Source organism: Centroberyx affinis, unplaced genomic scaffold (assembly GCF_046629955.1).
Source record: "Centroberyx affinis isolate AG114_WGS23_722 - 3 ecotype Tasmania unplaced genomic scaffold, CSIRO-AGI_Caff_v1 ptg004259l_1, whole genome shotgun sequence".
NCBI classification, from domain to species: Eukaryota; Metazoa; Chordata; class Actinopteri; order Beryciformes; family Berycidae; genus Centroberyx; species Centroberyx affinis.
The window spans coordinates 1-14,114 of NW_027281988.1; the positions used below are offsets into that span (position 1 = coordinate 1).

A 14,114-nucleotide genomic window follows, 5' to 3' on the forward strand; every position below is an offset into this window, starting at 1 on the left:
CACACCTAACATCACCATTCGGTTCAATGAGATGAACATTAATTTGATTATTTAACGTGATTTTGCATACATGAACCATATCGTGATATATATTGATATCGAGAAAAATCCTTATGATTATCGTGATATTGATTTCAACCATATCCCCCAGAACCTAGTCTGGTGTATGTGTTCAGTATGAGTGTGTCCAGTGTGTGTGTTCAGTATGAGTGTGTCCAGCGTGTGTGTGTTCAGTATGACTGTGTCAGGTGTGTGTGTTCAGTATGAGTGTATCCAGTGTGTGTGTGTTCGGTATGAGTGTGTCAGGTGTGTATGTTCAGTATGAGTGTATCCAGTGTGTGTGTGTTCAGTATGACTGTGTCAGGTGTGTGTGTTCAGTATGAGTGTATCCAGTGTGTGTGTGTTCAGTATGAGTGTGTCAGGTGTGTGTGTTCGCCCCCCCCCCCTCACCATTTTGACGACCTCGGGGTAGGCCTGCTCTGTCAGGTAGCCCCGGCTGACGGTCACGTAGTCCACCAGCTCGTTGAGCGTGGAGCGCTTGTACTCCTTCATCTTGAGGTCCGACAGCGTGTCCATGAAGTCAAAGACGGTACAGCACTGCTGCAGCTTCTTCAGGAACAGCTCCGGCTGCTCCGGCGCCGGCACGTCTGGGCGCACGAACCAAACGCACACACACACACACACACACACACACACACACACGCCACACGGGAACGAGACATACGTGAAGCAGAAGCACGCAAACCAAACGCACACAAAGAAGAAGACACACATGAAGCAGAGACACACAAATCAGACGTACACACAAACAAAAGACACACACACACACAGAACACAGAGACACAGAAGACACACACAGTGCACATACAGTACAAAGAGTATTCACACATAGAGACCACACACACACACACACACACACACAGCGTGAACACAACACACACACACACACAGTGGGGGAGAGAAAGATGAAGAGAGAGAAGTCAGTTAAATTGGTGTAGAAATCCTTCCAGCCACACAGACGTCTCCTGACTTCCCGAGAGAGAGAGAGAGAGAAAGAGAAAGAGAAAGAGAGAGAGAGAGAGGGAGAGAGAGAGAGAGAGAGAGAGAGAGAGAGAGAGAGAGAGAGGGGAGAGGGAGAGGTAGAGGGAGAGAGAGAGAGAGAGAGAGAGAGGGGTCAGGGAGCAGCGGCACCAGAACAGAAAAAGATCACATACTAGAAAAAAAAACATCAAAGCCTTGGAAGTAAAAAGAGACTCGGATTAAAAATGGAGACAAGGATTTGAATCTGACTCAGGACCTTTGTTGCATTTGTTATCCCCTCTCTCCCATCAACCCCGGCTCTCTCCACAATATAATATCTAGTTAAGCAGAAAGGCAATAAAGCTTAAGTGAAGACAGAAAAGATAATATGTGAAAGAGGGAGATAACCCACCATCGTTTAGAGGTTTGTCTCGATTAAAGCTATCACTTGTGACATTTTCATAGTTTTGCTACTCTCTATCGCTGATTGATATAACACAATTATGATTCAACCGATATCCAGTTCATAAAGCTTTTCCACTGTCTGTTCTAAACAGTGATGCGTTTTAAGTTTCCACTTTGTTTGGAATCAACAGAAGAAGAAGAACTGGGTAGTTAGCATGAGCAGCGATAGCCACCATGGCTGAACAGACAGAGAGAAGAGAAACTCAAACAGAAGCATCAGCAGACAATCTAAGCTCCGCCCACACTGTTTGATTGACAGGTGATCTCTGGGAAGAAACACCACAGCAGTGAGGCTGAGCAACAAAGATGGAGACAAAATAAAAAAGTTAAAAAAATGAGGATCTCGCACATTATCACTTCAGAAAATGTGTGTTTACTAGGGCTGAACGATTTTGAAAAAATATCTAATTGCGATTATTTTGACTGATATTGCAATTGCGATATGATTTGCGATATTAGAGGGAAGGATAATTTTTACATCATTATTCTCATTTTCATTGAAAAACGTATTAAAATGATTATGGTGTGATTTTTGCGGGGATCTGTACCGAACAAAGATGTTTTCTTAAGTCTGTAGAATATGATGTGTAGGCCAGGGCATCTCATATTTAATTTAAAATGGTATTTTGACACACAGTTCGCCTTTAACAAATATTGCGCCTCCTGCGATTTGAAAATTGCAGTAGGCCATATAGCGATTTCGATAAAATTTCGATTAATTGTTCAGCCCTGGTGTTTACCAGAGAAAGTGACTAGTACATTTTTAGAGTTCTCCAGGCAACCCACATCAAGCCAAACTTATTTATAGAAAGCTTTTAACAATTAGCCTATGTTTGTCACAGAGTGCGTCACAGACAACAAAGGACACTACTGTGGGCGGCAGGAGAAAAAAAAAAGAAGTCAGTTTCCTGCTCTGCACAAGCCCCTTTACTTATTCATCTTCCCTCCGAATCAGCTGTTCACACGGAGGAAGCGTGCGACAGGCTCATTACCCAGCAGAGAGTGTTTCTGAAGGAGAAGCAGAACCGGAGCTGTCAGGAGCTGTAGGGACGCTCAGGCGGAGCGGAGCGAGGCAGCAGGTGTCTCTGCAGACTCTCACAGTGACAGGCGAGGCGGCGGGGTTGCGGGGAGTTCAGGGAGCGCTGGGAAAACGCACGCCGCTCTCTCCTGATCCCCGCAACTCAGACCTGATGTTCCCATCGCAGCAGGACCGGCCCGTTATTATGCCGAGGGATAAGCTGTCCTGAAGGCGGCGGACCAGTGTGGCACTCAGAAGTGTGTATGGTGTGTATGGTGTGTATGTGTATCAAAGTGTGAACAGGGTCCGAAATTACTAGGGCTGCAACTAACGATTATTTTCATTGTCGATTAATCTGTCGATTATTTTCTCGATTAATCGATTAATTGTTTGGTCTATAAAATGTCAGAAAATGGTGAAAAATGCCGATCAGTGTTTCCCAAAGCCCAAGATGACGTCCTCAAATGTCTTGTTTTGTCCACAACCCAAAGATATTCAGTTTACTCTCATAGAGGAGTAAAGAAACCAGAAAATATTCACATTTAAGAAACTGGAATCACAGAATTTTGACTTCTTTTTCTTAAAAAATTACTCAAACCAATTAATCGATTATCAAAATAGTTGGCGATTAATTTAATAGTTGACAACTAATCGATTAATCATTGCAGCTCTAGAAATTACTCTTCAAACTGCTCTGTTGGAATTTTAATTTCTGTTGCAGTTCATGGTGACTTACAAACCAGTTTTAAAGTCACAATGAACTTCACCTTGGTAGATCATTTCCCATATCATAACATACACCTGCATTTTTATATCAAACTTACTTTTACTTCATATTTTTAGTGGTTACTTCATGTTGTACCAGAAGATGCACAAAAAACCCCCATCACAGATCAAATAAAACTGACTTTCTCTCCCTAACTGATCTCCCATTGGTTGACACCGTCGGCCACTTTTGAATGATCCCTCCCCCACGTTATGTCCCGCCCCCAACATCCTGTTTCAACAGGAAATAATATGTCAGATCAAAGAGGGTGACATCACACCCTGATGAAGGCTCACTGAAGCTGAAGTGCATCAGTCAGGTTGTAACTATTCCATTTCCAATGTGAAATAAAGGCTTTTAACTTCTGTTCCTCACAACAGAGTGCTTCAGACCTCCTTTGGTTTTTAATACAGTCTTGTAGCACCGATTCCAAAGGGCATCTGTTTCTGGCACCAAGTAGAGCTCTTAATCTGTATTTTTTTGTATTTGTATATTTATCATTTTGACTGATAAAATGTACTCCTGGCAGATACATTTTATCATTTACCAGCTCTGGGCAGGTGAGTCAGAATGCTCATTTCAGACTTTGGGTGTGAATGTGTGTGCGTGTATCCGTGCATGAAATTGTATATGCATATTTACGTGTGTATGTATGAGTGTATGAATGACTGCATCCATATGTGTGTGTGTGTGTGTGTGTATCTATGTGTCCACTGGGAATGGAGGAAAGCTTCACCCTCTTTGCCTAAAGGTTTGGCGGGAAAGCCTCGGGCCAGAAAGAGAAGCTAATACGACTTAACACCCTTCTCATCCAAGTCCAGCTCCAAACTTTTGCTCTTTATAGGCTGTGATTTCAATAATGTGCTTTAGGTACAAAGCATGGTGGGAAATTATCCCCAGCCACCAGCCGAATGCTGCTAAAATCTGTTTGCTCTTGGTAAGTTTGCCAATTGAACCAAAAGCTTTGGCGGTTCACAGCAGGGTTCCCACACTTAATTTGGCATCAAACTCAAGAACTTTTCAATTACTTTCAAGGTCTTGTTTGGTGAGAAGGGCTCATGGCTGGCATGTTTTGACACGACACTGATCAAAAGTAGACATCATAGAGGCCTCGTTTTTTACTGATCATGTCAAGAAATCCTGGTGAAATTATACATTTTTCAAACTGTAGATCTCCATCACAAGGTTTTCCTCAGGATGTAAAGTGTTCATGCGAGGATGGAGAGATCCAGAGAGCTGAGGCATATTGATGAAGTTGGATGCTATATATTAATTTGAAAAATCAAGTACTTTCAAAGCCATCCATTCATTTACTTATTATACCTTTGAGGCCTTAATTGTTTTTCTCAGACTTTAGAAAGATTTCCCGGACCTGTGGGAACCCTGTAACAGTCCGTGTCTTTTTCTATACGAAAAAGCAATTTGGCCGGTCAAAGTGACCGGTTAAATTCTTGAAATCCTCTTGCCGCTCCGACCGCTGGATGAGAAAGTGAAGTCTCCCGTCCGGGCCAACAAAGCTCGCCCGATCTCATCAAGAGTATTAACTTGATTATACTGAAGCTGTTTTGTTCCAAATGCCACTACTTACTCACGACCCGCTGGCCTCCTGCTTCCACTCAGCTCAGTGAGGCCGCGTCCAACCAGGTCAGTCCCAAACAATCCCAAACACTGATTGACTGGCAGGAGTCCTGGACTCTGCTGGGTTTAATCCCCGCTCTAGAAACTTAGTGGGGTGGAAGGACCAGCAGCTCAGCGCTCTCTTCCAGAATACTCATTCATTCATTATTAGGGCAAACGCATGACGTTTTTCCTCTTCGACTTTTATCAAAATTAGATCGAGCGCTGCAGTTTTTTCCCAAATGAGATGTTACATGATATGCAACCAGGATGGAAAACCAACTGGAGTCCATATTGGATGTGATTGTACCTCACTGTTTTACCAGCCAACCAGACAAAACAAGCTCCTAATTAAACTGTGTGTTATATGCTGAGTGAGCGCTCTAAATTCCTAAAACTAAAAATTGAATGTCGACCGGGGCAGCAGGGCGGCTTCACAGTCAGAGGAACCGTCCCATTAGTCACAGGTTCAATTCCAACAACATAAGGGCTGGAAGATATTGACAAAAACTCTAATTTTGATTATTTGACAGAATATATAATTTTTTTTCTTGTCATACATGTTTTTTAGTTGTCAATATGCAGGATTTACTGACTTTGAGTCTGATGAAAGGTTTTCACCAATATTGTACAAATTTGATTCATGGACCAAAGATTACCTGCAGCTCTGAAACACCTTGTTCAGAAACACCTTGTCGATTTTAGATGCTCTCCCTCTCTCTTAAGCAATTAATTGCAACCTCTGCGATTTGGAAATTGCACTTTCCAAAACAACGTTTATTGCGAAATTGCAATTTTTTTTTTTTTAAATGTTCAGTTGTAAGTAGGCCTGGGCGATATGGACAAAATCAAACATCACAATATTTTTGACCAAATACCTCGATATCGATATTGCGACATTATTGTAGGGATGACTATTGGTGCTTTCACAAAATATTTACACAATGAGATTTTTGATAAATAATCATCAGTAATGTGGATATAATGACTAAGTGGGTAAGGCAATAATAGAACAGTCCGGTAAGTTCAGAAAATTACAGCACTTTACTGTAATGCAGCCTTTAAAACCAGGAAAAGACAACACTTATGCCATATCACGATATTACGATATCCAAAATCTAAGACGATATCTATTCTCATATCACGATATTGATATAATATCGATATATTGCTCTAAACAGCAGCCTGTCAAAGTGTCCCTGAGCAAGATACTACACGCCTTCCCTGCTTACTCATCTCAAGTCGCTCTGGACAGGAACATCAGCTAAAAGCCTGAATGTAAATGATCAGAACGAAGGCATGAAATTAACCTCTTGGTTAAACCAGCTGGATTTTCAGAGTGGAACAGGAGGCCTTAATGACGGTTGGTTTTCTGCCAAACAGGCTGGTAGCGCAGAGACACACACATTCCAGCCATAGCCAGAAATCTACCAGCGTTTGACTGATGGTCGATGACTGCGAGGAATTTCCCACAACCCCGAGGGGCTGAGATAAGACGACATGATGCACAGATCCGTGTTTATTCACACCCGGACGCATCAGGAAGCCGCTGTGTCCGTCTGAGCGGTGAGAGGTCAGCTGACGCCGCGCAGCAAATCTGACCAATCAAAAGGAAATGTATGGTTAGTCCACTGCTATCTGGTACAATGACTCTCTTGTAGGAAATGGTCTGCACGGCAGACCATTGTGTGTGTGTGTGTGTGTGTGTGTGTGTGTGTGTGCATGCTTGCCTGTGTATGTGCCTTAATGATTGTCATGTGTGTGTGTGTGCATGCATGCTTGCCCTCACGTGTGTGCAGCCTTCTCTATCTGTCTGAATGCATGCTGGTAATTGTCTGTGCACACTTGTTTTGCCTGTGTGTGTGTGTCTGTGTGCTCGCATTTCACTTGTCTTGTGTGTGTGTGTGTATACCTGTAAATACATGTGCATGCTTATCTGGTGTGTACAGTATGTACACACATAAAGCTAAGTAAGTGTGTGTGTGTGTGTTTTTGTGCATGCATGCCTGCCCATATGTGTGCACACTTATCTTGTGCATGTGTGTCCATGCATGCTTATCTGGTGTATACATGTCCATACAGTACACATATATGACTATAGTTGGTATACAGTACACTCCATGTGTGTATGCTTGTTTTGTGTGTGTATACATGCTGCACATGCATGTGTATGTATGTTTGTGTGTGTGCTGGCTCCTGTCCCTTCCTTTCAGTACAGTTAATGTAATTACTGGTTGCTGGTGGCGTTGTGTGGCGGAGCCCAGGGCCGCTCTGCCTCTATAGGAGCATGTGAATGGCCTTAAAGGAAGCTATTAATAGACAGATAATCACACACACAGGACACAGTAATCCCTCTACAGAGACACAGAGAGAGAGCACAGCTAACAGGCTTGGAGCAGGGTGAGAGAGAATGAGTATGAATGCAGAGGAGGAGGGGAGAGAGAGAGAGAGAGAAAGAGAGAGAGACTTTGTTCCTCTGTGGCTGTGTGTGTATCAAACGGTGTGTGACAGTGTGTGTGTTTGAGAATGTGAGAGTGTGTGTGTATGCGTGTGTATGCGTGTGTGTCTGCAGCCTAGAATAACCCAGAAACTACCCTTCACACACATCAGCGTGGAAGAACCCTGGAGTGGACACACACACACACACACACACACACACATCATACACACACACATACACCATCTCAACTAAGCCCATATATCAGCACAGAGAGCAGCCCTAAGCATGACATGGCAGCCTTACACATGCCAACAGTCGCCCGGCTGTGAACAACACCTATCAAAACTCTGCATAATGCCCTGCAAACATAAACAAAATAAACCTTTCAGTTGTTTTTTCTCAACTGCAACCCATCCATGATTACATTTCATAATCCCTTTCCAGCGGGTTTCTACAGTATATGACCTATGGGTTATTTTCCTACAGCTCCTATGAGATTATCCATGTTGTCGCTTTGTCATGAAACATGTAGGGTTGCAACTATCGACTATTTTCATTGTCGATTAATCTGTTGATTATTTTCTCGATTAATCGATTAGTTGTTTGGTCTATAAAATGTCAGAAAATGGTGAAAAATGTGGATCAGTGTTTCCCAAAGCCCAAGATGACGTCCTCAAATGTCTTGTTTTGTCCACAACCCAAAGATATTCAGTTTACTGTCATAGAGGAGTAAAGAAACCAGAAAATATTCACATTTAAGAAGCTGGAATCACAGAATTTTGACTTATTTTTCTTAAAAAATTACTCAAACCGATTAATCGATTATCAAAATAGTTGGCGATTAATTTAATAGTTGACAACTAATCAATTAATCGATCAATCGTTGCAGCTCTAGAAACATGTTTCCTGCCTGGGACACAACGGCAGCCGTCCATCGCAGTGAGAACATGCTGACATGCCATTTGGTCGACGCCTTTATCCAAAGCACATTACAGTACCACGAGTGTTTGTATACATTTCCGTGCCTCTCTGCATCCAGCGGATTACAAAGGGCCACAACAACAACAAAAATGGCAGAATTGGATATAGTTTTAGTAAGGTTTTAATGTTTGTAAGAGAAAACTGTTATGTGACCAACACAGCAGCCAAACCAAGCACTGACCAGGCACATTAGAAAAGTTTGAGGTGAGGTCATACTATACTATGGGCTCCGTGTTGCTGCCTCCTGAATACCGTGTTCACACCGTCACGTATGAGCTGCCAGGAAAACCCGTTCACGTCAGCCTCCCAGCGGTAATTAAAAGCGGGGCCTGGGAATATTCTGCAGGCTCCCACTTGGCGTCACAAATCGTCAACACAGGCGATAAAAATGTAAATTATTAGTTACATTCAAAATAATACAACCAGCTCCGCTTTAAAAAAAAAAAAAAAAAAAGTGAGCGATATCTGCTGCAGTCTGATCAGAGGTTTCACTCTCCCCACTGTTATCTCCCCACCTACAGCAGAGACAGACCAGAAACAAAACCTTTATCAAATGGAGGTGTCTAGTCTAGAGTTTATTTATTTGGGCAACCCCCTGCTCCACCGCTGCCCCCTCTGCTCTACCTTGCAGTTGACATTTCCTCTTTGGAAACTATTCAAATGCCTGCCGAGCTTATTCAGGCACACATCATGTATAGCTCAAATATTTGAGGCATAAAGCTAAGGGCTCCTGGGCTCAGTCTCAGCTCTGCTACCCCCAATTTCAAACGGCATAAAAAAGCTGAGATCTAGATCACATTAATTTTGGTACTTTCCTCGATATAGAGTTTTAGTTCTTACCGGTGATGCCCACAGTGCTTTGCACATTACAAAATCGCCAACAGAAAAACCTGCACACAAATCATCAATCAAATCAGGAAAATTTGGCGTGTCTGATTGCATGAAACGGAAATTTGTCCTGGGGACAGAGAAAAGAACACAACAGAAAACCCAACAATCAGGAGTTGAGTGACATGATAAACTCGTAAATCTGATCAGTTAATCAAATGTTCTCACGTCAAAAAGGTCATGGAGGTGGTCGTCTCCAATCAATAAAAGGTACAAGGTAATCAATTAAAGGTACAAACATATCAACAAAAACAAGGAAGCTATTAAATAACAGCAAATAACTTCTCGCTTATGATGATGACTGTGCGTCTTAAAGCTCCAGCACTTTGGCGGCACTGTAGGAAAATACATATAAGAAGGGGTTTATATTTACATTAAAAAGTGTAGCTTTTGTGCTCTGATAAAGCGTAGGGCAGCAGTTCTCAACGTGGGGTCCGGGGACCACCAGGGGTCCTTGAGGGGGTTCTGGTGGGTCCCTAGCAGACTGATGAATTGTTAAACTTCGGCATTATTTCATTTACGTTACGTTAAAGAATGTAGAAGAATGACTCTTCTGATCATAGTTTCTCTGTTATCTCTCTACCTACAATACAGATAGTCATGGAAATCTGAACAAAATCATATCTAACAATAAAAATATTCTCAGATTTGAGTCCGAGAGACAAAATCTCATTAAACTGGGGTCCGTGGCTCTAATGTGGACTAAATTAGGGGTCCGTGATATGAAAAAGTTTGAGAATCACTATCACTGGCGTAGAGATCCAGGAGGACAGGTCAGACCAGGTCACAGAACCATCAAGCGTCACTGGTTCTTATGAGGCAAACTGGTCTCGTATCAACACGACTATTCTGAGATACTTTATGAGTGCGGGCCCCGGCCTGCGGGAAGACTAATGCTCTGCTCCGGCTTCAGCCCCAGCCTGGCCCTCTCCTTCCTCCCTGCCTGGTCTGTCTCTCCGCTGTGGAGGAACTCTCATCTGGGCTCCCTTGGCAGAGGAAGAGAGAAGTCACTGCTGCTTAATTAATGGTGGAAAAAAGCTTAGCGTCTCGCAGCGAGAGAGAGAGAGAAAGCAGTCGGATGGCTCACCGCAGGAACTCCTCTAAGTTAGGCTAATTACATAACCGCGTCAACCTATTGAACACAGGGTCAGGATGCACCCGGGAGCCTGCGTAGACGCATCCGTGTCCCGGGAGAAAGAAACTCCTTAGATCACAGTTGTTTTTTTAGGTTTAGTATCCTTTTACATCTTTTCAAGATATTCTAGTGGGATGTCAAAAATATAGGGAATATAATGGGAAAACAATTAAGTTTCTCCTGGCAGCGGAACAGTCGACTTTTTAAGAGATGCGGGCAGGAAACTAACATTTTCATCCACCTGCCACAGCAGCTGATGTGTCCCACAATACATCAGCCTCCTTCATTATTTTACCAGGCAAATACGATTTTTAGAAGAGAAAAGACCCTCCAGATGATGGCTGGTTAACTGCCAAGATGTCCTGTGTGTTACAAAATCATTAAGTACAACAGCTATGCAGAAATTGGGCTTGATGACACTGGTGCAGATACAAACTGAGTTTCACAGTAAATACTGAGACACATGGTTCATGGATTACAAGGAGCTCACATAGTTTGTCTAATTTGCTGCTTAACCAACCATCATCTGGAAGTCCTGCCCAGCTCTATTTCGCCATTAAAATAGTGAAACTGTCAGCTGAATTTTGAGATGCCAACCACCATGGTCAGAGTACAAATAAAACTTACTTTCCTAGGTTTTTTCCTAAAATGAAACACACACTGCCTTCATTGTGTGTGTCTTTTAGAGACCGGGCACTCAGGTGACAGTGAAGACCACAGAGGTTAGAGAAGCAGGAACTGGGACTGAAAGGTTGCTGGTCCAAAGCCCGGAAGCCTTCTGGGTGGCAGAACAGAATGAAAATTGGTCTCTCTTCCCTTGACAGCTGCTGTCGAGGTGCCCATGAGCAAGGCACCCCGACGGCTTAACTGCTTCAGTGACTAACAGAAGACTGTGGTTGTACTGGGCGGCTCCCAGTGTGGATGTGTAAAACTGAATGTGAAGCAGGGCGTTATTGAAGAAGTGCATGCATGCTCAGCAAACCTTCCCGGGATAAATTAAAGTTAATAACAGTAAGAGTCATTTTAAAACAGCGACAGGTTCTGAAACTGACAGTGGGGATAAGAGCGGGACGACTGAACCCAACTCCCCCCCCCCCCCCCCAACACTCCTGCTACGAGAAAATCCCAAGGAAGCACTACAGTAAGATCACCAAAACCAGAGCCAAAAGCACAAGAGACACTGATATTACAAATACAGACAAGATCACAGTTTAGCTGTTCTCTATAGGGCAGCGTGGAGCAGTGCCGGAGTCAAGTGATTGTAAAACTAACTGACACAATGAGTTGAAATCCCACTGAGAGTAACTCAGCTGGACACTCTGGCCCGTCCCCAGTTCTCAAGACCACAATCTGAGGCTTTGGGCCGCTTCACACAGCTCATATCCAGTGGAGCAAATTAAAACCTGCCATCGGCCAAAAAACGGGTACAAATTTGGTAAAATGCTGGTAGATTTTAGCTACAGCCGGTAAGCTTGTCCACCCCACCAGACACTTTGGCAGGTAACCAACCGTCTTTGGAAGTTCGTTCCAAAATGTGATTTCCACCATATCCACCTACACAAAATGATTGGTAGCATTAGATTGTGGGGGACTAAGAGAAGTCCAAAAAGTCATCGATTGAAGGAGGTAACTACAACTACTTCTTCTTGCATGATTTTGAGAATCTAGCAACACTGCTTTGTACAGAAACTGGGTCGGAGGAAAAGTCAAGGAGGAGGAACATTTTGGAAGCTGAAATATTTCAGTTCAAAAGTTCACAACAGCCAGTAATGAACTGTTTGGCCTTTCTAGCTTTAAAAAAAAAAAAGTAGGATAGCAGGTAACTTTAGAGACTGAATCCTCCAGATTTTTGAGGCACTGGAATGATCAGTTTCAGGTAATGAAGCATTTTGGTCAACAACTCTTGATTTGAAAAGTCCAATTGTAATGTAAAAATCAAATGTCTGGTAGAGTGGCTGGTGAATGGCCTGCACACACACACACACACAAAAATGAATTGTCTGTGGAATTTGCTATACAGCTGTATTGACTATTCATAGGTGATGCCATTTTGCTGACTATTCATAGGTGATGCCATTTTGCAACGAGCACTACAGTGACTTTATTAGAAACACAAGTCTAGGAAAGGAAGCAAAGGAAGGTGTAGGGTGACAAGTTGATGTACTCTTAAGAGCAGTCAACACACACACACACACACACACACACACAGCCCGCTTGCCAGCTTGCCTGTGTCAGGGGAAAGCCCCTCATCTCTAAAAGCCTTGAGTGTGTGTGTGACCGGGGGATCGGGCTTGGGTTACGGCAAGAGAGAGAGAGTGAGCAGCTCCAACAGATGGACTCAGCAGGTGACTGGACCACGGTCTGAAGGTCAATATGTAGGATATTATGTACGATGTGCTGGGATATTATGTATGTACACACACACACACAAACACGGGTCTCCACCATCGCAAACAGCAAGCACAAACACACACTGTGTTGAGGCAGACTGTGCATTAGCAGAACAATTAGACATGCAGCATTATTGATGAGGCGATGTCAAGGCGCTGTGGCTTTGACCTTTGCACTCCTCGCTGTAATTAACCTTTAATTATCCAGGGAATGCTTTTTTTTTCAGCCACACCCTGCTGCACATTCATACAGAACCACACATTCACACTGGGAGCTGCCCAGTACAGCCAGTCTTTTACTGCTGGTCACTGAGCAGTTCAGGTGCAATCAGGTGTTAAAGTCCCCATGACATGAACTCCCATTACTTTTACTACCTGGCAAACAGATTATCTTTAATGGTGACCTCGTGCTGCACCAATAAAATGCGTAAATAAAAACTGCCTTTCTCTACCTGACTAATACTCCAGTTTAGACCTTTGAACCAACCAAGTAAAGATGCTGTTTCATGGGGTCTTTAAGCACCTTGCTCAAGGACACTTCAGCAGCAGTTTTTGAGGAACCCGGTCTGGGGATTTAAACCAGTTGCCTCTTGCCACAAGTCCGCTTCTCCAACCTCTAGCATCCAGCCAACCCAATGTTGGTTGTATTACTGCCACTCTAAGCTTTTTACACTGATTCTCTGAGTCACTCTGAATAAAGAGCAGCTGTTAAACACTTCAAAAGTAAAGCATAAAATAAAACTGACCAAAGGATCGTCTGACTCGTATTGGCATCCTGCATGAACTTCTCATCTCCACAAAGTCAACTTCTAAGGAACTGAGAAAAATGTTTGTTCTTCCCAGTAGTGTCCATTCTTTTCTGAAACTTCACAATGTGTTTTCAATGGTTCAGCTTGACCTCAGGATGCCCCATCAACTGTTTTGTTTTGCTTACTTTTCCCTATGTGAGGAAAAAAACAAAACAAAAAAAACAAAACAATAGGAGTAACAAGTTTTTTACAGGACAACAGCTGATTGAACCCCAAGTTACACTACTGTCAATGGCATAAGGAGGGCATGAAAATTTAGTTTTCATCCACCGCCCACAGTGTGTGGACAATTTCAATATTCACTAGCCACTTTCACTATTTTACCCACTAACTACCACGGCCTCCAAATGAAGGTTGGTCACCTGCCAAAGTAGGTGGCAGAGCAGACCAGCCAGAGACAAACTGCAACATGTTTCCACTCAAATGAGCCGATTTCTTTCTGCCATTTCTGGTACCAAGTAGCACTGCCAAATCTTTGGTCTTTTCTAAAATTCACTAGCACCTGGACGGTGGTGGCTGGTGGTTCCAACTTGCATACATGGCCAAGCCTATAACTATGAAGCTCTGTGAGGGAGAAATTGTATT

General features: G+C 43.2%; 1 protein-coding gene across 1 annotated transcript in view; it reads right to left on the reverse strand.

Moving 5' to 3' along the window:
- Nucleotides 1-450: 450 nt before the first annotated feature.
- The window catches only part of LOC139664376 (serine/threonine-protein phosphatase 2A 56 kDa regulatory subunit epsilon isoform), a gene marked incomplete at its 3' end in the record, with an annotated part of 38,278 nt that continues 24,614 nt past the window's right edge, over nt 451-14,114 (reverse strand). The window contains exon 3 of the mRNA XM_071543180.1: nt 451-647. Coding sequence (XP_071399281.1) covers nt 451-647 — 197 coding nt within the window. The remainder of the gene's footprint in view (nt 648-14,114) is intronic.